The following is a 24,752-nucleotide window of genomic DNA, read 5'->3' on the forward strand; positions in this document are numbered from 1 at the left end:
ATCAAATGTCTTTCATGAGTTGGAAATAATTTTTAGGCACTTGTACGTAGTTTTTTAAATCTTTGTTGGAATTGCATTTTTTTACCATTTATGAATTTTTCCTATGTTTTCCAGGCATTTGTACCTGTAATCGAGGCTTTTAAAAGTAATTATCTACGTGTTCTAGGTATATAACGTAATTCTTCTAGTTATTTTCCTTTATTCATTTCCAGTCTCTTCCAGACATTGGAAATCAGTTTTAGGCATTTGAAGTAATTTTTCGTTTTATTCCAGGCATTTGAGGTAATTATTCTGTTATTCAAGTATTTGAAATAATTTATCGTATATGCCCGGCATTCGACGTAATTTTTACGCTCATAGACCTAATTTTGGGCTTTTAAATATTTTTTAAAATTTAATTTGTTTTGGAATTTATTCAGGTACTTATTCAGGTGTTCCAGTAGTTTAACGTTATTTTTAACTCGTTATTTTAACTTTGAAAACGTAATTTTTTTACGTTTTCCAGGTTTTTTGACTAAATTTTTATCTTCCAGGGCTTTTGCTGTTCAAGGAATTTTAATGAATTTTTTAGGCATTTGTAAAAAATTTCTCGTTTTATTCCAGGTATTTGACGTATTTTTTTTGTGAGTGCCAGGAATTGGATTTTTTAAGCTTTCCAGGTTTTTGGGGTAAATTTTGATCTTGGAATTATTTGCTCATGTTTTTTAGGCATTTAGAATAATTTTCTTTAATGCTGGTTAGTGAGTATTGTTGTGTTTTATTCCAAGCCTCTGACGTAACTATTTTGTCATCCCGAAATTAGAAATAATTTGTTACCTATTCCAGGCATTCAACGTGATTTTTACGCTCATAGAATTAATTTTAGGATTTTAAATATTTTTTTATTTTAATTTATTTTAGGTATTAAATGTCTTCCATGAATTGGAAATAAAACTGTGCGAGCTGAAAGCTTTAAATTGTATAAAAAAATCGGTTTTTAGGACAGGTACGGATTTGGGAATAATTCTAGTAACAAAAATTTAATATGGAAAAAAATGATATATAACGTAACTTACCTTAAAATTGTTTTTGCTGCCATTTTTAAGAAAAAAAAATTTTTGTTTAGATTCACCTAACCTCATTATAATTGCGTGAACGTTTGCCATCATAGTGATTTTTAGGTTACGTGGCAAATCTTTTTTTTCTTTTTAAAGACCACTGAATCAATGAAAAGTACCAGATAGAAATTCACGTGATAGTAAAAATGAAAATTGAAATTTTTTCATGGAATTTGATACATATATTAGGTTTCCTAACCTCACATTCATTAAATTGTGTTAACGGTTACCGCCATCTTGGTTTTCAGCCATATTGTTTTTTTAGGTTTTCCGGCTACGTAATGCATGAAAAGTACGTGATAGTAAAAATGAAAATTGACATTTTTTCATAGTACCTTTATACTTACCTAACCTTACTTTTGGCCAAGTTGCGTTGAACGTTTGGTTGAATATGGGGAATAAAAAAAAAGCCAAATTCTCAAAAAAATCTTGTGTTTATTCTTCAATCGAACATTTTGCTAAAAAAAAACAACAAATCTAAAATAGAGAAATGAGAAAAAAAAGTTTCTGTAAACAGACAAAATGTTGCCTCTTCAAATATGTATATTCTACAAAAAAGAATGATTGTATATATTTCGTTATTTAATTGAGGTTATTAGTATAGCACTGGGCGGGAATATGTAAAAAAAATGTATATGGGTTGAAAAGCAACTAACCAATGTTATAAAAGAAATAAAATAAAACCTCAATGACAAAATAAATAAATAAAAAAAAGGATTAATACAACTGGTCCAAACTTGGAGGTACAAAACGCTGATAATATACAAAAAAATACCTCTTAAGCCACGACTGAGGGAAATTAAACTTAAACCTATTGACACAGAAAACTAAACTAAAGCATTCCAACGAATCAGTTCTCAGGTACGAATATTATCAAATACGATATCTGACAAACACAAGAAACTAACCTAAAGTTTCATTATTATTTTTTTTTTTACAAAGACATTAATAAGACGTAAAAATCACATTTGATTAAAAAGACAAATGGGAACACTTCTTTCTTGTACCATGCTTTTAATTTGTTTTTGTTTTTTTAAGGGACAAAACTAGGAAAATAGTTGATAATGAGTTTTGAAGTCAATCAAAAAAAAGTATGAAAGTAAAAAATTGATTGTCGGTGAATTTTCATTGAAAAGCACCCCAAGTATCAGCTAGGATTGCAAAAGTATGTATGTATAGTAGTGGCAAATATCGAAACTTGGGTTTTAACGGGATTGTCTATTAATTGATAACACCCCGTATATCAAATGAAAATCAACATATACCGGGTGTAAACCAGTTTTAAGCCCTTACAACTTTTTTACAAAAAACTATGATATTTGACACTAGACTGGGCCCAAAAAATTAATCAAGGTACAAAAAATAATATGCACATATATTTATAGGAAATTAAATTACTTATAAAAAACCTTTCTTTGAAAATTTTCGCCAAACAAGCTTCAAACACTGATTTACCTTGTCTATTTCGGAATTTTGTAACTAACGAACAAACAAATATATAGAAAAGAGCTATGTAGATTTTTAAAGGAAATTTAATACTCAAAGGTCTCTTATTCATTTACAAAAAGTCAAGATAAAGGAAATCTTATTCTAGGAGTGCCTGTAAGAAGCAAAATAATTTGTCTCTTATTGGCAAGTAAATATCTTGGCTCAGGTAGTCCAAATTTAAAAATTATTGATTTATGGACTAGTCTGAAGATTCTTTTAGTTCTTTTTGAAAAAATTACTAAAATCCGTTCACTCCAAGTCAAGATATGGGAATTCTTGTTCCAGGAGTCCCTGTAAGGAACAAAATAATTGGTTTCTTCTTGGCAAGTAAATATCTTGGGTTAGTTAAATGAAAAATGTCTCCAAAGACCTTGAAAATGTATATATATTCTCCAATCCCTGAAAGACAGATCAAAATCCTCGAAAAATTTTGCTGCATTTCAAATGCCTGGAATAACGCAAGAAGTTACTCCAAAATCCTGGAAGAAAATCTGCAGTTGATTTGCATAAAAATCAACAATTGAAAAATTAAGTAATTGAGTATAGCAGCAAAAATATTTATTAAGCATCCAATGTGCTACACCGTAGTATAGTGTAGTGATAGGTAGTGGTGTATCCACTTTTATCTTATTGCATGTTTATCTAAGTTTTTGGAAATCATGTCCAAGAGGAAAGATAGTCTGAGATATCTTGGGTTCGTAACTTGATTTTTAGTACTTAGATTGGGTTGATTTTTATTTGAAAAGATTCTCTGAATTTATTGACGAAATCATGAAAATCTATACGTCGAAAGCACTTTGATCTAATTTTTTGGAAATCATGTTCAAGAGGAAAGACAGTTTTAAGTAACTTGGGTCATAACTCCACTTCTAGTGCTCAGATCAGGTTGATTTTTGTTTTAAAGGATTCTTTGGAATGTTTTTTAGCTTACATTGAAAAAATCATGAAAATCCATGTAACAGAACCATTTTTGTGTAAGTTTTTGGAAATCATGTTCAAGAGAAAAGACAGCTTCAAGTAACTTGGTCATAACTCCACTTCAAGTGCTCAGATCGGGTTCATTTTTGTTTTAAAAGTCTCTTTGGAATGTTTTTCAGCTTCCATTGAAGAAATTATGAAAATCCATGCATCAGAAGCACTTTTATCCAAGTTTTTGGAAACCATATTCAAAGAGAAAGACAGCTTTAAGTAACTTGGGTCATAACTCCACTTCTAGTGCTCAGATCGGCTTGATTTTTGTTTTAAAAGACTCTTTGGAATGTTTTTCAGTTTCCATTAAGAAAATCATGAAAATCCGTGCCTCTAAAGCATTTCCATCCAGGTTTTTGGAAACCATCTCCAGGAGGAAAGACAGTTTCAAGTAATTTAAAAAAACAATTTAAAAATTATTTTCAATGATTTATAAAATTCCAAATTAAAAAAAAAAGTATGTATAAAAAATATATCAATGTTTAAAGCTTGATTATTAGGAAACGGCTTGTCTGGCGAAATTTTTCAAAGAAAGGTTTTTTGTAAGAAATTTAATTTCCTATAAATATATGTGCATATAATTTTTTTTACTTCGATAGTTTGGCAGCTTTGACGCAAAAATTAAAGCACAAAAAAAATCGAAATTTGAGATGATAGACCTCTTAATATTAATATTAAGGGTTCAAACCTTTAAGATATTTAGAAAAAAAATAGTCGATTTTTTTGGCCCAGTCTATTTAACCCATATTAACATAAGACAAATCCGATGACAATAATCAATAAATCTTCTTATTTTGAATTGAAGGGACATTTTTAGAAAAACGCACTATTTTGAGGTAAGGTGTCAAAAAGTACCAGCCTTTTGTGGTTTTTCATAGATCCACATGTGTGTTTGAACCTGTGAGACAAATCGTCAAAGTCAACCGATACGTGCCAGTACATAAATAAAATGTTAATAAAAACCCAATATGAAATCGATACTTAAAATCAACCACCTGGGGCAGCTGTAAATTATTGACCGAATTGGATTTCTTGACCTTAAATCGGCTGGTGGGTTTCGGCATCCACCACCTTTTGCCAGTTATTTTTAGTTATGCTCCCATTTTCTCACGTTTCATCCTTTACAAACAAATATGTACATTACAAAATAGTTAAGACTTGTTAAAACCGCTGACTTATGTACAATAAAATATAAAACTAAAAAATATTACTCTTCTTTTACACTTTGATCGTTCTATTGCGAATAATTGCTTGTTGATAGAAGCCGTACGCGAAATATACACTTAATAAATAAAAATAAAAAAAAGCTTCAAAAACCCGAAGTGGTATAGGGTGATTTTTTTTGCTTATTTTTACTTAGAGGTGCAACAATAATTGCAAATTAGTATATATTTCTTTTATGGGTAGCAAGTCTCTCGATTAGTAACACATAGGAACATTATCTTTATGTTGCTTGTTCCTGCAACTTGCATCAGAATGTTGCTTAAAGTTTATTAAAGTTACTCATTGTTTAGGGTTGCAACAACAAAAGTTCCGGTAAGTTGCGGCAAAGATCAAAGGAAATATGGTAAAAATTGTTTTTTTTTCAATGGTATTTTTCATGGTTTGGACACGTTGTTGCTTGTACCCACAATTTGAAAATATCAGCTAATTTAATTTGCTAATAACATAAAAAGTATCAAAAACAGGATTTGTGGGTTAAGATATATGTATAATAGGATTAGCGATTGTGTCAATGTAGATGAAGTTAAAAGAAAAATGAAAACCTTAGTAGAACAAATGAAATGTAGCACATAATATCAAAGATCTGGTACTCGAGGAATAGCTTATACAAATGTAAATATTATTTACAAGCTTGTTTCTGCACATCGTTTTCCATGTAACAGATATATATCATTTTACCAGTATAAAATGTCTTGGATGAAGTAAGATATGCTTTGAAAAATGACTACGTTCCAAAACATTCACAAATCACATTGTTCATAAACATAATGAAAACACACCTGCACTAATTGCACATTGACAGAATGAGTTTGGTCTGGACCGAATGTTAACGGAACGTTTGCTGTTGTTTCTATTTTCATAAGATGTTCTTCTGTGTTTCTTTGGAGTGGACAGCAGTTTTCCAGAAACATGCTCTTGGGACCCGATTGACCTCAAAAGACTCACACCCCAAAGAAATTTAACACCACCCTATCGTAAATATAAAAAAACCTTATCATATAATTGTTAAAAAATGATCAGTCTGAGATTTTCTTAAACGAAAATACCTCATCCCTCGCAACTAAAAAAAAAACGAAGTTTTACATCATGATCACTCGCTTACATACCAAGTGCCTCACTATCACAAAAACCATCCAATTCCAAGACAGTTTTTAAGAAATAGTAAGTCCTCCAGTACATAAAAATAAAAATTAGTTCAGTTTGGTAACCTATACATTCTCTTTAAACCCTACGTTGCTAACCCTAGTTGCTAATCATCAGGAAATTCATAAAACGAATAAGTCGACGCCTGCGCGATCGCAGGATCGGTGGGCAAAGGTACCGGAAGTGGTCGCGCGGGCTTGCGCGGTCGCGGGTTACGCGAGCCCGCATGCGCGGGACCGTTCGGTTTCAACCTCGGTCTACCTGGTCCTCGTCTCGCGCATGGGGAGAAAGAGATGCCTGTCAAGTCTGAGGGACTTGGCAGCATCATCTCGACCCCAGCACCTCGGGGTGAGGATTGGGTCGAGCTTACTGACGAGGCGGAATCGTGGGTTGAGGTTGAGGTGCTCGGTTCGCCGAAGGAGTTTAATTGGGCTGAAAAAATGGCGGGATTTAAAAAAAATTAAAATAGGCAAAGTGACATTGGACGGTTTTCACCAGTGTATGACAATTTTTAATGCCCCAAAACAAAAATCAGCTACACACTTTTAGTGCTATAAGCCTGAGCGTATTACAGATTTACAATATTAAATTATAAAAAATAGTACAATTTATTAATAGAATTTTGTACTGTTTAAAAATATGTACAAAAAAAGACTTGTGCACCCGTACTATGGCCACGCATAAGGTCTTTCTAGTACAATTTTTTTAATATTAAATTGGGTTACAAACAGTAAAAATTTTAAGAGAATTAAATGTCCCGTATCACTATGAAATTTCCATAAATTATCACAATTTTTGCATCGAGACAGCCAATTGCTTAAAAATGAAAATATTTCTGAATTTTTTGTATAAAATATTCTAGAGCATATTCTGCTTTTTGTTTCATAAGAATATTCATATTAATTATCGAGATTTTGGAACCTTTAAGTGAGTGGTTACTTGCGATTAATTTCAATTTTTTTTAACTGATTTAGATCCTAAATAAGCTTAAGAAATTTTAATTTACGGTATAATACGTCATCGATTTTTTTTAAATAAGCGTCGAATATCTAAATATTAGTCCGGTAAGGATTGTCACATGTTAATTAAACAGTCTTATTTTATTAAAGGACACATAATAATTCGTTGAAAGAAAACATATTCTAAACCAGCCAAAATGCATGGTCTATGCACTTTATTTGCTGATGACACTACTCTTCTTTGACACAGCAAGAATATCACCATTCTTGCGGAAATAAGTTATCTAAGATTTGGCAATTCTTAAGAGATGGTGCGACTGTAATTTATTGTCTTTTAATGTTTTAAAGACAAATATCTTAAAATTGAAGTCTATTTTAGATAATGCCTAATTGGGTGCACAGTCTCTTAATGTAACAGATTCAAATGCATTTTTTGAATCGGTTATCGATGGATGTCATCAGGTTGTTTTGCATTCAGAGTTATTAGAAACAGCTTAAATATAACAGTGTCCAAGGAGGTTTATTATGCTTTGGTTGACTCACACTTAAGATATGGTGTTTGTTTTTGGAGAAACTCTTCAATCTACTTTGTACTGCAAAAGCGTGCCATAAGATATTTGCCTCTAATTAAACATAGAGAATCTTGTAACCTACATTTTACCAGTTCACAAACATTAACACTCCCGTCGATTTTTATAATTCAGATTGCTTCTTTAATGCATAAAAAGTATTCTTCAATTATTCAATAAATAAATGAAAATTCGACCCGTTCATCATTTACTATAAAATTGCCAATATGGAGAACTCTTAACATGTACAGTAAGAAGATATTTAACCATCTTCCACTATACCTTATAAATCATTTACGATAGGAGCTGAATGTTGATAGTTGAGAATGATAGTTTCTTGGTTTAGTTTTATGTTAATGCTTGTTTACTGAAGATGTGCATGTAAGTATATCAAGAAATTTATTTGGTACCCAGAGCATTTTAAATTGTTTATTTATTTTGTGTTTCTAAACAATAAATCTTATTTCGACTTTGACTTATCACCCTTTACAATATATCAAATAACATTTAGCATGACATGATCGTTTTAATTATGAAAACCGAAGGTATTTTTTATATACTACCCATATCAAAATAATAAAAGTTCATCAAAAACCATATGCATATTCCCTTTAAAAAACAGTCTTCTATTATAAGGGTTGGTGAAATAATTTGTTTAATAAAACATCTGCTTGCTGCACCTATCCACCCCAAGTATTCTTTCAACTACATTCACATATTAGCTAATGTAATATTACTCGAATTTGAAAATATGGCCCGCAATACTTGGATATCATTGTGTTAACGGGGGTATTAAGTTACCCGCCTTAATAAATAAACGTTCATTATGATGTATGCTTTTCGGCACATCTGTGGACTAAATGTTTAACAAACTTGTCCTAACAAGTCTTATTATTAATTAACAAACGTTTGTTACAGATTTTCTCAGTAAGTTTGAACTTACTGCATTTATTCAATTACTTTTACTGGCAAGTTTAGGAACCCCATAATTCCAGTTCAAATTGAAAAATTACACGCATGTCTTCGGCGACCTGCTGCACGGTATCAAGATCAGGATGTTTTTTTATCTTCTTTAGATTTATTTTCATAAATTATTGTCTTCGTAATATAAAAGCTGAGGCTACATTGTTATTTCTGATGGACAGATCGTTTGTATACAGTGACTTGCACGCTCTTATACCAAGACGTGGGAAATCTGTCTTGTTATTGATTTATGATTAATTTTTATACCCCGGTATTAGTGAGTTTTGATGGCACATTAAGATATTTTAGTTGTTTGTTTTTGTGCAAGAACACACGCCGTGGAGGAAACGAACAATTGGATTTCGCAAAAGTAATTACACTTAATTTTCACATAGGAGCAAAGGCGAAAGCCATAGAGACCGGAAGAAGGAAGTACGAAATGCGCATTGAATGATAATAAGCTTTTGCGCACCCTCCACGAAAATATTAGAAAATTAAACCTGTACAGCCGTTATGCTAAGCAACGATGCCAAATTGATGTTTAACAGTGATTAGTTATGGGAAAATAATTGAATTTTTGCAACATGGCAAGGTTATTAAATAACACGCTCTTATTAGCTGGAAGTTTATGTGATGAAAATATTTTTAAAAGTATTTAAATATGTATATTATAAGTTCTCCAAATTTATGCAAATTGTTTATTTGCCCTATGTAAGGTGGTAATAAGTTGTAGATTTTGGGTAGGGTTATTGAAAAACGTTTGTTTTTGCATAAAATAATTAAAAGATAAAATAGGAAGAAAATTATAGGTGAGAATAGACGTATATAATATACAATTCTGTTTACAAAAGGGAGAAAATTTCGGCATTTAACAAATAAACAGTGTTATTAAATTGAATATTGAATATATATTTTCTGCGACAACATTGTTTTTCATCAGCACAACCCTTACCCCCCCCCACCCACCCCAAACATTTTCCCAGTAAAAATTTTTTTTTAAAAATCACCATTTTTCGTCCATAATATCTAATTCCATAGCACTGTTTTTGTATTAAATATTTATTAATATACATATATGTATTAAATTTAAAGAAACATTGGTATTAAATTAAATATTGAATATATATTTTCTGCAACAACATTGTTTTTCATCAACATAACCCTGACCTCCCCACCCACCCCAAACATTTTCCCAGTAAAAAATTCTTTTGAAAAATCATCATTTTTCGTCCATAATATCTAATCCTATAGCACTGTTTTTGTATTAAACATTTATTAATATACATATAGGTAAGTATATCAAATTTAAATAAACAAACTATGTTATTAGATTCGATATAACGACAAAACCAGCTGTTATTCATGCGTATTATTTTAAAAAACAATGATTTTTGAAAACAAGTTCTTACTGGTAATTTGTGTGGGGTGGGTGGGTGGGGTAAGGGTAGAGTTAATGAAAAACGTTTTTTTTTTGCAGAAAATAAATGCCTAAGAGAAAAATGCCTTTTAAGAAAATTATAGGTGAGAATATACGAATATCATATACGATTCTGTTTACAAAAGGGAGAAAATTTCGGCATTTCAAAAAATTGGCAAGGGATTTACATATCTAGTCTTTATATTCGTTCCCTACACCTCAAATATGTGATAAAAGGATCCCGATATCACATAATATATGCCACTGTGATGTGATATATTTTAGAGAAATGCAGTGGTTTACTTTTTTTTATTAAATAATATTTACGATAAACCCCTTATGAACGCCATTGATAAACATTTTTTTTTGTTTGTATGTCGAAAAATGCCCCCTGATGCATAAAATACATCTGCAAATTAAAAAACAATATCTACATTGGTCGTAAAGTAATTAAAAAAAAATGTCTCATTCCATTCAAAGCATTTTATAAATTTATTATAAATTCCAACGATTTTGCAATTTTGTGAGCTCCTTTATTAATGAGATAGTAATTTCATCGTTACCTACGGTTTTTTTTTGTTATATAATATACCGACCACTAAAAATACCTTCTACATGTAAGCCGCTGTTGTTAAACAAAACCAGGTTATCACAGTAAAAACTGCATTTTGTTACATTAATACATACCAATCTGGCGCACCGTGAAAAAAAGAGCTTTAAATAGGCCCATATGTTTCCGCGCCTAAATTAAAAATGTAGGTCCCGCGGGCTGAAATTTTACTTCCGGGTTCCTTCTGACGCGCCTGTTTTGAATAATCGTTGTTTTTTATTTTTTTCTTTTTTTTTTGTTTGTAGGCGAACGAGCGCCAGTTGCCGCGAAGTACCTGCGCAAAAAACAGCCACCTTTTTAGAACCACCTTTGAATAGATTTCCTGAAGGATATCCGCCAGATGCCGGGAAGAGTTGCCGCCTTCTGCCCTGATTTGGGTCGGATGCCCCTCTTTTTACTTCTTTTCCTTTTCTTAAAATACAATCAAGGTGGTTTTTTACTCGGCTTTTATACGTTCCACACTTGCCCGCTACCTACCTTGAATAACTTGCAAACTCATTATGTAATCACCCACCCTCGAGCGTATCGACTTCATTTTCATTTTAATCTGTTCGCTAATTTTAGGTTGGCAGTTCCTTTTTATTCAAAATAAATCGTTCGCTTTCGTTGAGGATGAGCTTTAGAGCAGCTGCATGCAAATAGTTAACCAAAACCATCGCACCATACACTCAAAACATTGTATTGTAAAAACAAATTAACAAAAAAATAGGTAAAATTAATTAATAACTATTTTATTTTTCCTTCATTCTTAGAGTCGTAAAATTCCGCATATGAATTATTTAAATTTTTTCGCAAATTAACCCCTTACTGCATAAATTTTTTGTTTTTATAAAAAAAATCCACTAGTACAAACTTGACCTCAAGATTATGTTAAAAATATTTTAAAAAATCCTTCTTCGATAGTTTTTTCTTTTTTTTTTTTGTGGTTCATATATGACACATTATGCATTAAAACAACATTTAAAAACTGTAAAAATTACCTTTATTATTCTATAATAAAATTTATTCAGCGTGAAACTTGTAAAAACAATTCCTATCTTTGTCTAAACAGAATTTTAATTTTCCTTGTCAAGATGACATTGGCTTTTGCCTGCAATGTTGCCATTTCATTTTTTGGAAGCGGTTTTAGGAATGAGAATGTTAATCTTTTTTTTTGCTTTGAAGTTGTTATTTTTGCGCTTAGAATAACATATATCTATTTCTATTATTTATTTTTAATCCAAAATCTAACACCAATAAGTAAAATGCACATAACATTATTATATGTGTTGATGTATAGCTGAAAATTTCCCATTTTAAATGTGGGTCTAAACTTGACAACAGAGAATCGATGAATATGTTTGTTAACAAAACACCCTCCTTGCCTTTCAATGTTCTAAGTTTAATAGAACACTCTTCAGCGGCACTCGTAATATAGACAAAGCTGATAATGTAGCCTTCCATTTATCTTGTCATATAGATTTTTTATTTTGTAATATTTTTAGTTAATTTTACCTATTTTTCTCATTAAGCATAAAAAACGACTTACCATTGCTCAACCCTGGAAGAATAGGTCCATTGCCGACCGCATTATTTCTTCCAATGCCAGTGCCGATTCTAGCACGTGACCCTCTAGGCCTCCCCCTTTTAGTGTGACCTCTTGCTGCAGCTCTAGGCCTAACTGCTGATCCATATACATTATACACAGTGTATTCTGCAAAATAAATAAAAAATTACATAAAAAATAGTTTTATTGGGTGAATAACGTACTGTTGGTAATAGGAGAGTCGTCATCGTTAAGAATGTCAGGTTCATCGATAGGTCCGTCAGGATCGATCTCACTAGAAGGACTATGAGGTGGCTCCTCACTAATCTCCGTGACCAAACTAGGAGGTTCCATTTTTGCCCTCTTTGCTTCCGCCGCCGGAATGGTCTGTAATAAAAATCAACCGTGAGTGTGAGAATTCAACATTCGAACAATATCCTGCGCCTCGTTTACTTTTACCTTAAAAGCCAATTTTCGCTTTTTATCATCTCTCGTTTCCTCCGGCGCGGACTTGTTCTCGACTTTCAGGTGATCTAAAACGAATTAATTATCGACGTATTAACTTCCCATGAATAAGATCGACAACTCACATTTTTGAACTAATTCGTCGTCGTCGAGGAGAAGAGAAACCACTTCTTTCGGCTTCAGTGTATCGGGCTTGAAATTTCCTCCGCTTATTACCAGTTTTTGTATCTGAAAATTTTGCATAACATTGAATGGGAAAATGATGGTTTATTAGCGTTACGTAATTAGGGGACATATTAGGAGCTTTGACACGGTTTATTTTATGGCATTCATTAACTCAATAAGTAAGGAGATGAATACATTTTCGCTACAAATGTATTTATTTTTTTTTTAATCAGAATAATGAATACCTCGCTTTTTTCTCTTGCCCTTTGCAGTATTCGTTCCTCTATTGATCCTTTGCATATTAACCTATAAACTGTGACCTGTTTCGTTTGACCCAGTCTATGAGCCCTGTCCATGGCCTGTTGGTCTACTGTGGGATTCCAATCACTGTCGTAGAAAATTACCTTAAAAAAATAAATTATTTATGCATTATTTAAAGAATCGGGCCACTCAACAGACAGGCGCAGCTCTCCAATCGCTAAGACCTACCCAAAGGATTATCAAGCGTCCTACCTAAAGTTACAAAGGTTTAATTTTTTCCTTATATAAAATTTAATGTAATTTTCAGACTAAGATAGGAATATATAAGTGAGAGTTGAACTTTTCCCCCTATTTCCTATATCATGGTTTCATTTTATTATTAGTAACTGGATCGTCTGGAAATAGTGTTTTTCGGTCAAAATTGATCTAATTACACCAGAAAAATATCACTTTATTCCCATTAAAATCCATCACATGTTAAATTATTAAATTAATGCAAAATTTTTGAATTGAGTTACTTGACCTCAAATATGACTGAATCACCAAAATCAGATTTATTGTTGAAAAAAAATCAAGGCAATAAAAGATCAAAGAACCAAATTAAAATAAATAAACATATTAACTGGTCGTAACACGTGTTATTAAACCGAAGATAAAAATTAAAATTTCAAATGTTTTCATGTCGTCCACTGAGAGTTTAAAAATGTTAATTTTATCGCTAGATTAATTGTCAACGATAAGAGCATGGACGATTATTTGGCTATTGGCAAAATAAAATTTCACACGGTCACCTCACGTACTGCCGTATTAAAATTCAATATATTCTCAGAATATTATCGCTTTAACATATTCAGAAGCTCATACTCGCCCACTTAACATTGCCGGCACGTTGTCATGCCATAACTTAGTAACATAGTTAGCTAGAAAAACATTACCTTTTAATTATTTTAAGTTCGTTTATTGCCCCCGTTGTGCTACTTCTACTGTTATTAAAGTGCAAAGAAAATCCCCGAACGATTTCAAAAAGAAAATTCTCATTCGGTGCCATATATTTTTCCCCAATAAAAGACCGTTAAGTAAACCTATCAGGAACAGATAAAGGAGACATTCGGGGAAGTTTGCGAAAGGGTTTCTTTTATTTTTCAGGCTACGCTATCGGGAAATTCATTGCTATGGCGATTTTATTCCGGATTATTGAACTGGAAGGAACAACTCGGCTATAAAGAAAATCGTTTTAAAGGAAATGCATGTTCTTCGTTTCTTTTACGCCCTTGAAAAAAATTATGGCTCGAATAAACATATTTCCAATGGTCTCATCATATTCGCATCCTTCTGAATGCATAAAAAGAATTTCTTAAAATAAGGAACAATGTTCTTTTGTTTATTTGGTTTTAATTTAATGAAGTGGGAATTGAATTCTCACTTATATATCCTTATCTCAGTCTGAAAATTAGAAGAGGATGGAAATAAAATTATATTTTTTAAGTATAATCTGACCAACTAACCTAGAAAAACACTATTTCCAAACGATCCAGACACTATTAATAAAATGAAACCATAATATAGGAAAAAGGGCGAAAAGTTGAATTCTCCCTGTGTATATCCCTATCTTAGTCTGAAAATTAGAAGAGGATGGGAATAAAGTGATATTTTTCCGGTATAATTAGAGTTCCCCAATATCATCAAGTGCTCAGAAGAAATTATTTGAATTTTCCTTTAATAAAGAGTTGACTTGCTAGAGCACAGAGCTATTTAAATTTTTCTACGGCTTGACTCCTCCACATCGGCTTTTTCTTAATTTTAAACCAAAATTGCTGATTTTGTATTTTTTAAGATTTTAGAACCCATTCGAAGGTCGGATGGAGAACTGAACAGTGTTTGTCAAGTGAATTTTAATCTAGCGTGCGATGACTATTTTAAGCCTACGTACAGACATATAATATGAGTTATAAGAACGTCTATACAACCTCTTTATTTTATGACAAAATTGTCCTACTGATATGCTTTATAAAATAAAATTGTACTTCAAGGGGCGCTATACGATAATTATAAAATAATGTCGTTCTTTTAGGGGCCTATTTTACTAGTTGTACTAAGTACTTTGTATTAAATCTTTAGAGTAATAATGATAAATACTTATTTCAAGATCAGTGTTAAATTACTTTAACAATTCCGTATTTGCATCTAAAAGAACGAATATATTTAACTTTCTTTCCAATAATAACTTTACATACTTGATAAAGCAAAAGTATATCTCAAAATAATTATCTGGAGATTTCCAAATATTAGTTTACTTATATCTTGTTATAAAAAAAAGGAAATATTTCATAGAAATATATTCATATCAAGTCACGATTATTTTAAGGGAAAGTATACACGTTTAAATTAAGGATTTTTTTAGTGCAAGAAGAGCACCTGCAAAGTCATTTTTGGGGTCAAAAATGGAAATAGCATAAGTAATACTGCAAACAAATAATAAAAGTGATAAGGGGTCCCTGTGTTCCTGATATGAAAATTTAACATGTAATCCATATAAATAAGGAATACACGAGATGACATAGGTCGGTCTTGCAAACTGGTGTGCCCACTTTGTTGTTCACTTAACAACCTTAATTTAATTGTTTGTTCCCAAGAATAGCAAATAATAATTATACTTTATTGAATAAGCTTCTGCATAATAAATTGACATTATTAACTGATTTGTCAAGAAACGCAAAAAAAAGAGAATTCCTAGGCGTGTCTACTATTATTTATTTATTTAATTAGTTTGGCATTAGAGATAATTTGCAAGCAGTGCAGAATATCGATACGACTAATTACTTATTGTTGTAAACTCAAAAAGAAAAAATCTAGAAAATCACATAAATGAAATGCATGGATATGCAAATAAGAAACGAGCGCATACAAAAACTGAATGAATTTATTGTTCAGTTAACGGTGGATGCCGTGATGGCGGAGAGAAGAGTCCGCCGATAAATCTTCGGGACAAATGGGTGCCCAGGTACCCCGCGAGCCTGATGAGAACAATCCAAATGAAAAGCAACGAAAAAAAAATGCGAACTGAGTGAAATAGAAGCGATCACATTATTTGCATACCGTGGTCTCTGTTTCGGGCAGTTTTTGCCTCGAATTTTGTATTCCCTGCGACGCTACCTGTTAATGGACGGTCTGTGGCCGCGGAATGCTCTGACGTCGACCGATTGCCGTGGATTCGCTGAGAACTTTTCAGCGTGATTCTCCCAGCATGTTTGTCGAAGTACGTGGACGCTGCATCCGTTATGCGACGGTCTATACAAACTGCATGAGTCTTATTATTTTTTATCACCTGTCTCTATAGACCTTTCACTGTTCGTTGGTGAAGTACTTTACCGCTTAAGCGTATTGCATCTAACTGGTTATCAATTACTTATTGTCACGAACTTAATAAATATACCTGGACTGCTAATGCATATGGCCACGATACTCAAAAATGACCACACCAAAAAATGGACTTTTACCCCCTTTTTTCACTTTAATCCTTATCTGAGCCCCAGGAATCATTGACGATCGCTATGAAATTATGCCTATCGTTTGCAAACGGATTAATCAAGTAATGAAAGTAACTTTTTAAAATGATTCAAGACATTTGTGAGAGGTGAGATGCGGTAGAAAGTCAAAAAGTGGACTTTTACCCCTTTTTTTCACTTTAATCCTTATCTCAGACCCAGGAATCATTGACGATCGCTATGAAATTATGCCTATCGGTTGTAAACGGATTAATGAAGTGCCTGGTGTCCGTCATTTTTATAGTGGTTGTGTCCTTTTGATGTTGGTCACTCTGAACATTCTCAGTATTGTCAAGAAAAGTATATTAAATAACGGTAATGAAGTTAACGACGCTGACGTTTGACGTGTGACCTGTCAGGAACTGAAGCCATATTTTAGCGAGTAAGCGCCCACATGTATGAAGCTTGTATGGTGAAAATCGGAATCGTTTGTCGGCCATCTTGCTTGGCAAAATTGGCAGACAGTTGTTGAAATTGACTAAAAGAACATCATTTGTCATTGTCATACCATTTGAGTTTATTTTTCAATTGAAAGAATGCAAGCGTGGGTTGAGTTTGCTATTTGTGTTAAGGATGTAATTTTAAAATCACGACTTTTTTCTAAAAAGTTCTCTTTCAATATTGGGAGTAATGTTTTAGTTGATTTGCAAAATCTGATTTTATTTATTACTATTATATTTTGTATTGTCAATCTTTAGTCTTTAATAAAATAAATATTACAAATACATATTACAAAATGTCTGGCCTCTCATTTTCTTTGGCCCTCATTCCACAATTAAAAATTGATTAAAATTTTCCTGAAAATTTCCTTGATGTAAGAGTATGTATATTTTAAATGGTTCTGAGAAACATAGTCAAAAAAAGATTTTTTTTAATTTCCTTCAGTTCCCATTAGAAGAAAAACATGGAGAGCGATATGTAAGACTTTGAGCAATAGCATTTCTTTTGATGAGTTCTCTCCATAAATTTTAATAATGCTGATACTGCTAGTTTTCACTACAATACATATTTATTTAAACATTTTTTTTTCACATAAATCATTTAGTAAATTGATTTATAAGGTTTTTGCACTGCCTATTTTTTTATTTTATTTCATGCTCGTATCATCCCACTTCCTGTGCGCACTGAGACGAGCCATAGGTATAGAGACTAAGGGACCTGAACACCCGGAATGGATGAGAATTAATGTTTTTCTTACAACTTGTGTTTTTTTAAGAGTTTCTTTTTATTTTATGTAAACGGTCCTGGAATTAAATTTTTATTAATATTATAGTTCCAATAAAATATGTTGTTAGTATTATAAGAGATCAACAATGTATATAATACTAAAAAGTTGTTTTCATTTTCAAAGAGTTTATGTTGTTTTGCAGATGGATATATTCTTTCTTTAGATAATACTCTGCTATAGAATTTTTAATACATTTTTAAAATCTGTTTAATTTTTCTTTAGGAAACTGATACAAGTACATATTAAATAAGGATAATTCTTGAATTTGATCTATGATTGAATCTATGTGTAAATAAAATGAGGATATTATTAACCTAATGGCCCTAATCCTATAAACTATTATTAACCTAGGAATACCTTTAGATGTATGATAAGAAAATAGTTTAAAACATTTTTAGATTAATTCTAATTTATATAATGTCTGTTATAATAATTATTGCATATTATGTATATCATTTTAAGTAATTTTTTTTCAGAAAAATTAACCTAATTTCCTAAGTTTCCTTCAACATTAAACCTGGTAGAGGAAGAATGACTAACATGTACACCTATTTCAGGGTTTTCGTATATAAAATACATAAAGATCGAATTGCTGTTTGTGAATTCCTTCACTGTAAAGTAGTTTGCACCAATACTCGACATCCATTGGAGAATGTAAGCTGTCTGAGTAAATATCTCCGTTAATATCAATTTTACTACAATTAACAAACAATTTAAACTTGTAGGGAATTTAATTTCCTGTAAGAAACTCTTAAGAGAAATGTCCATAGGAGCCATGGCGTATGACATAATGCTTTTTGCAATACACAGGAATAGTTTGGTCATAAAGAAAGTTAGGTCATCTCAATTAATGTTGATTTTACGCTAATTAACAAAGAATTCAGTCTTGTAGAGTTTTTAATTCCGTATAAGAACCTGGTATAAAAAAATGTGCATGGAAGCTTTTACATCATTTTTTTATGTCCGGTTATGACATGGTTTATTTCGTTAATTTAACATTTTGCAAGCGCACGTTTCCTTCATCCTGAAAAACGAAAAATTCCTTATTTTAAAAAACGATTATAGTAAAACAAAAAAATTTTATTTCATAAAGGATGAGATACACTTCAGTCAGTTTAGTATAAAAAAAAGTCATTGACTGTACAATGTCCAACTTAGGAAAACGAGGAAACTTATGCCTCAATGTCTTTTGGATCCAATAAGCCTATCAACAAGGTTATACTGCATATAGTTCCCGAGATATGGAATTTTTAGAAACCGAAGTTGGGTTCAACAAAAAAGGTCAAGTTCGAAATGTTCAAATTCTACTCAGTTAGTAAAGGACTAATAAATAAAATTATATATTTTTTTGGGTCGATAACTAAATGCACCGAACCACAAATCCTTCCATGCAGTTTGTCTGTGGCCATCACACCGGCGTACTTATGAATTAAATCACCTATAGCAATCGATAATTTGTTATAATGTCAATGCCGTTTCTTACCGGTTATTTATTCATCTCAGGTTTAGATTATACAAGAAAATGTGACATTATCAAAAGAGAGACATAAATTCTTTTATTCCTGTTGTTGCAAAATACACCCATTTAACAAATAAATTTACAGGGTGAATGCTGCTGGATTCTTAGAAAGATCGCCGACTCTGTGCATTTATAGTTAAAAAAAAAACTAATGCAGCAGTTATTTTGGCATATATGGGCATATGTTGCATGAGTAGTAAATGGAATGGCGCCAAACTATAGCCACTCAAGGTTTTTATGGGAATAACTACTTTTTGCTTTTTAATTATGAGAAAAACCTAAGAATATGACTAAAGAAATTTTTATTATTGCGGTCTAATAACATTAATTACTGCGTAATACATCGCGCCTTTCTGATTGCGTGTGATAACGTAATACTAACGCGTTGTGTCACTTCTTTTAGGAACATCGACCTTAGTTGAATTTTATCGTCAGAGGCTAATATAGACAGGCCCTGGTGACAAAATCTTACCACATATGCCTAAGGTCAAAGTAGGCGGATTTAAAGTAAGTTATCCTAGTCTAAAATTGCTCCGATTGTAACCTACAGAAATGAAAATCGATTTTGTTTACTGTGAATATCAGAAGGCGTTTTACATTAAAATTGGCCCCCATGTTCTCCAGATTTGACTCCTCTGGATTTTTTTTTGGCGACATATTAAGGCCGTGGTATACAAGATAACCGTGAATAATAAAGAGCATCTATGGCTACGTATTTAAGAATTAACAAATAATCTTCGAACTAATTCAGCAGTTATGCAGGTAATGCTGAGAGTTAATTTTAATATTCTTAGGCTTGGAAATCTTTGAAAATGAAGAACAATTTTTATAGAATCCCTATTGTGTGTTTCGTGGTTAAATAAACCCACTAAATTTGTTTATTTAATATATTTAAATGTACCGTTGCGACATCGATCATCTAAAAACTTAATTGTCGCAAAAACGATTAACAAAAGGGCGTTTTTTGTTTAAATTTCATGAGCAATTTTTTTTTTTTGAGAAAAAAAGACATATGGGGGAACCCTGCATAATCATTCTATAATTAAAAAAAGTATGTATATAAACGTGAAAAACGTGAATTTACTATACTTTTTATTTGCACCCAAAAATCTCTTAAGAATTTAATGAGCAGTTCACGCATTAAAATTTTTTTAAAAAATTAGCTCTTTGAGCATTAAAATCTAAATATCCTTAAAAACTGCTACACATAAATGCTCCTTTAAACCTAAAATATAAATCGAACCAATTAAAATTCCCAACTAAGGTGAGAACCCTAAATAAGCAAAATATAGGGCAAACGGAATTGCACGTGTAAAAGTATGATAATCGGGGGCGGGTAAGAGTTGAAGGGGGCGGTATTCGGTGATAGGTGGTTGTACACGTGCGGGGCAGGAAGTGGCTGCCTGTCCGTTTCCGCACTATTCAGATCGCGTTACCCTATACTACCCCGAAAGTGCACTCAAGCACCCGGACAAGAAACTATAGGCCACTTCATGTCTTATTTGGACAACACCGTTCATTATCTAGATTTTCGGGGGTGGCACGATTTCTAACCACCTCTTATTGTGATTTAAGTGCCTTATATCGCGGTTTTTATCAAGTACCTTGACGTGTAACGTTACGGGGAGAGTTGTGTTACCTTAGATGATAGCGAATCTTTTGTACAGTTCGTAATAAAAGGTTGAGCTAATGATGGTTCTCTTGCTTTTCTTTAGGTTAAATGATTAAATCACGTTTTACTTGTATATACAGGGTAAGTGTGTAAATATGAAAAATGGAACGTAGCATTTTTCTGAAAATTTGGTAGCCTTGGTAACCCACAATGCTTCATTTTGAGTCGTTTTTAATCATACTTGCCTATACCTATCTCTAGCGGTTTTCAAGAAAAAAATAATTTTGATTGGGTTTGTTAAAAACCAGGGGATAATAAATTTTTTATTTCTCAGCCATTTAAGTTCCTAAAAAGCTCAAATTTTAAATATCAGTTTAAGAGACCATTAATTCATTAGCTTCATATAACTCAATTTAATCAGCCTTATACAGTCGAAATTAAATTAAAATTCTACATTAACTAACATGGCAAAAAGTCTATTTTTTTTTACTTTTGACTTAAGCGTTTCTAGTAGTTAGAAAAAATATACATTTTTATATACTTAGCACCAAAAACTTACTTCTTCTGCCCTTTATAGTAAAGGAAATAGAGAGCAAATCGAATTTAGCACAATCATTACTATTCTGACAATATACTTGTATCTTGTATGTATATACATATGTAAAAACAGATGTTAAACGGTTAAAAAACAATTTATTTTTAGGTTTTTGTAAGGACAAAAGTAGAATCCAGGGAAGGACTTATCACAACAGTTTAAGGTTTATTAAAAACAGGAAAAGAAATAAGAACAACTCTTCTTTGAAATATTAAGGCACACAGGTGTTTTTTGTACACCGAGGCGTTGGGTTAAAACAAGTAAATCTAGCGTTTGTTAATTTATAATATTAATTTTACTAAATGTGCCAGGCTCTACTGATCCCTGCAAATGGAATGGAATAGGAACGCCACTGTAGAGCAGAAGACACCATTCTAAATTGCAATATCGTCTTTGTGTACCGGTACAATACCGGGTACATTAATTTTATCTGTTATGCGTACCCAGCCTAGCGATCCAACATTTACTTTCAATAAACAAGGAAAATATGCAGCCACATAAACCAATAAAAATGCGCGTAACATTTTTAATTAAATGTTAAATGTTAATAATTCAATTCCTTTCAAGAGGAGCGCGGTACTTTATTGGCAATATAACTTCATTTTATTATACGGTAAGGCAACCTTTCCTTTTTGCGAGAGAAAATGATGAGTAATTAATATACAAAATAACGATTTTAGCTAGGAAATTAATTTGTAATCAAACTTGTGCCACTTTTCTTAATAGTCAGTAGTAATTTGGTACGTTTAAAACTTTCAATTTATGTTTCATATTTGCTAATATCACCGATGCAACTATAGGAGGCCGGCATAAAAAAAAAATGTTTTAAACAGCAGAAAATGGCACTTTCAAGGCATTTCAGTCTGGCAGGAAATCTCACTACTAAAAAGATAATAAAGAGAGAACATCAAAAGATAAAAGGCAATATCCGGCTCAATTCTTGTCCTCCGTAAAAAAACTAATAATGCATGCGCGTATAAATCATGTTTGGTAATAATCCATATCCTTTTGGACCGGACCAACTTTTTTTATAAAACGTATTTAAGAATATTTCTGACATCTATAGGTGTATAGGTACACTATTACTATACAAGTAAAGAAGCAGAAGTATTTGCCTGGTGCCTTCACCATATTATTCATCATTAATCTGTTTATACAGGTGTAAAAGGTCTGTACAAAATCCTAGGACATATTTCTGAGGTCAAAATAAGCCGATTTAAGGCAACTTACCCTAGTCCAAAGTTGCTTCGTTTCTTAGTTATAGTGTGTTAAATTTAAAAAATAAAAATCGATTTTATTTAATTTTTTTAACATTTTGCGACATAATTAGAACATTGCATTTGCATCTGTAGTTGCCCCAAAAATATATAATTTGCAACCTAATAGTGTAAGAGAACTAAAAAATTATTACCAATATATTAAACAGGTCAAAATATTTATTTCAAAAAACATGAATAATCTGTTAAAATTTTTGTAATTTATTGTGACATCTTGTCAGATTATTTAAGACCAAATGGGTATTTATTGGTGATTGTTAATGTAAAACTATCCCAATGATCATTGAATATAAATTTTTGTTATTAATAATCAATATTGTTAGTAAGTTAAGGCTACAGGAATACATTATTTCACTTGTGTCATAATTTAATATTAGGAATAATGTATAATAAACTTCTGCACATACAGGTAAACACCTAGAAACAAATTTGTGAAACTCAGATTTAGAGATAGAATTATATACATGTTTGTATTGTACATTTTCTAAATAAATAAATAAAAAAAATAAAAAAATAAATTCTTGAAACTTAATAAAACGTTCAGACCACTCGTCACCTCCTTAACATCAATAAGAGAGAGACAGATATGACCGAGGACAGAGTTAAACATATCACAGAAAAGCAGTTTTCTATAACAGTGCAGTGTGGAGTGCCCTCTATCGGCCACAGTAAAAAGATGCCCATTTTCGAGTTTCTCATACCAAAAAACCCCTAGGTACCAATTTCCAAAGTAGTATGTTAAAAAAAATTAGATAAAATCGATTCTTATTTTTTTAAATTTAACACCCTATAACTAAAAAACGAAGCAACTTTGGACTAGGGTAAGTTGCCTTAAATCGGCTTATTTTGACCTCAGGAATATGTCCTAGGATTTTGTACAGACACTGTATAGTAGTAATTATTGAAATTGTGGTGAAAGAAATGTCTAAAAACTTACCGTATCTGCTGCGGTCAAATTAATACCCAAACCGCCAGCTCTAGTAGAAAGCAAGAACACAAAAATGTCCGCCCTGGCCTGAAAATCAGCGACCATATCCCTCCTCTCAGAGATTTTTGATGAGCCGTCAAGTCTCATGTATTTGTGATGTCTGTGCCACATATATTCCTAAAAAACCCAATAATTTAGCCAATATTAAACCACTTATATTAATCCACTTACTTCTAGTAAATCAATCATCTTAGTCATCTGAGAATAAATAAGCACCCGATGCCCCTCCTCTTTTAACTTCCTCAACAGGCCATCCAGGACAAACAATTTTCCAGAATCGGTCACTAAACTTTCCTTGTCTGGTATGGCGATGTTTGACCACCCTTGCTTTGGCCTAATAATTTCCACGCAATCCCTTTGTTGTGGATACAATGTTTCACAAGGTAACACAGGGTATTTATGGCCAGTTGCCTGAGACCAGTGGTAATTAAGGGAATTAAAGCTGTAATCGTCGATATGCCTTTGTAAATCCCAAGCTGCCTTTCTTGAGTAGCAGTAAAGGTTTATAGTGGGAGCAGATACCTGAAAATTAATGTCTCTTCTTATTAGTTTATTTAAACCAAAAAAAAAATACCTGGATTGGATGGTTTATGAAAAAGTGGCTAATGAAATTGCTATTTCTTTTAGATATACAGGGTGTTTCAGAACTATGGGATCAAACTTCTAAGGGTTGTTCAGTGCAACAGTAGAATCCATCGGTGCCCAAACCGCTGAGCTAAATATTCGCGTACTTGTACAGCAAAGTGAGCCGGCGCTCCATCATGCTGAAGCCACATTTGCGGTCTAACATTTAGTGGAACATTTTCAAGGAGTTCTGGGAGAATTTCCTCCAAGAAACGCAGATAAATAGGTCCTGTTAACCTTTCCGGTAGAAGGTATGGCCCAATTAAATAATCATCAACAATGCCTGCCCATACGTTAACAGACCAACGATTCTGATGTTTTCTTGGAAAAATTGCATAAGGGCTTTCTTCGTCCCAAACATGGCTATTCCTACTATTAAAAATACAGTCTCTTGTGAAAGAGGCTTCATCGGTCCACAAAATATATCGTAAAAAATTTGGTTGTGCAATGATGTGATCCAGAAGCCATCGACAAAATTGATAATCGGCTGCAGTCATACCTTGAACTTT

The 24,752-nt window shown here is 32.2% G+C and overlaps 1 protein-coding gene across 3 annotated transcripts in view; it reads right to left on the reverse strand.

Moving 5' to 3' along the window:
- Positions 1-1,612: 1,612 nt before the first annotated feature.
- LOC126749162 (chromatin-remodeling ATPase INO80) overlaps positions 1,613-24,752 on the reverse strand; it is a 31,259-nt gene continuing 8,119 nt past the window's right edge. For all 3 annotated transcript variants that reach the window (XM_050458845.1, XM_050458844.1, XM_050458846.1), the window contains 8 exons: positions 23,791-24,141; positions 23,569-23,736; positions 12,840-12,998; positions 12,555-12,657; positions 12,424-12,497; positions 12,189-12,351; positions 11,968-12,132; positions 1,613-6,353 (listed from right to left, as the gene is read on the reverse strand). In XM_050458845.1, coding sequence (XP_050314802.1) covers positions 6,028-6,353; positions 11,968-12,132; positions 12,189-12,351; positions 12,424-12,497; positions 12,555-12,657; positions 12,840-12,998; positions 23,569-23,736; positions 23,791-24,141 — 1,509 coding nt within the window. In that variant the 3' untranslated portion in view covers positions 1,613-6,027. The remainder of the gene's footprint in view (positions 6,354-11,967; positions 12,133-12,188; positions 12,352-12,423; positions 12,498-12,554; positions 12,658-12,839; positions 12,999-23,568; positions 23,737-23,790; positions 24,142-24,752) is intronic.

This window comes from Anthonomus grandis, chromosome 22 (assembly GCF_022605725.1).
Source record: "Anthonomus grandis grandis chromosome 22, icAntGran1.3, whole genome shotgun sequence".
NCBI classification, from domain to species: Eukaryota; Metazoa; Arthropoda; class Insecta; order Coleoptera; family Curculionidae; genus Anthonomus; species Anthonomus grandis.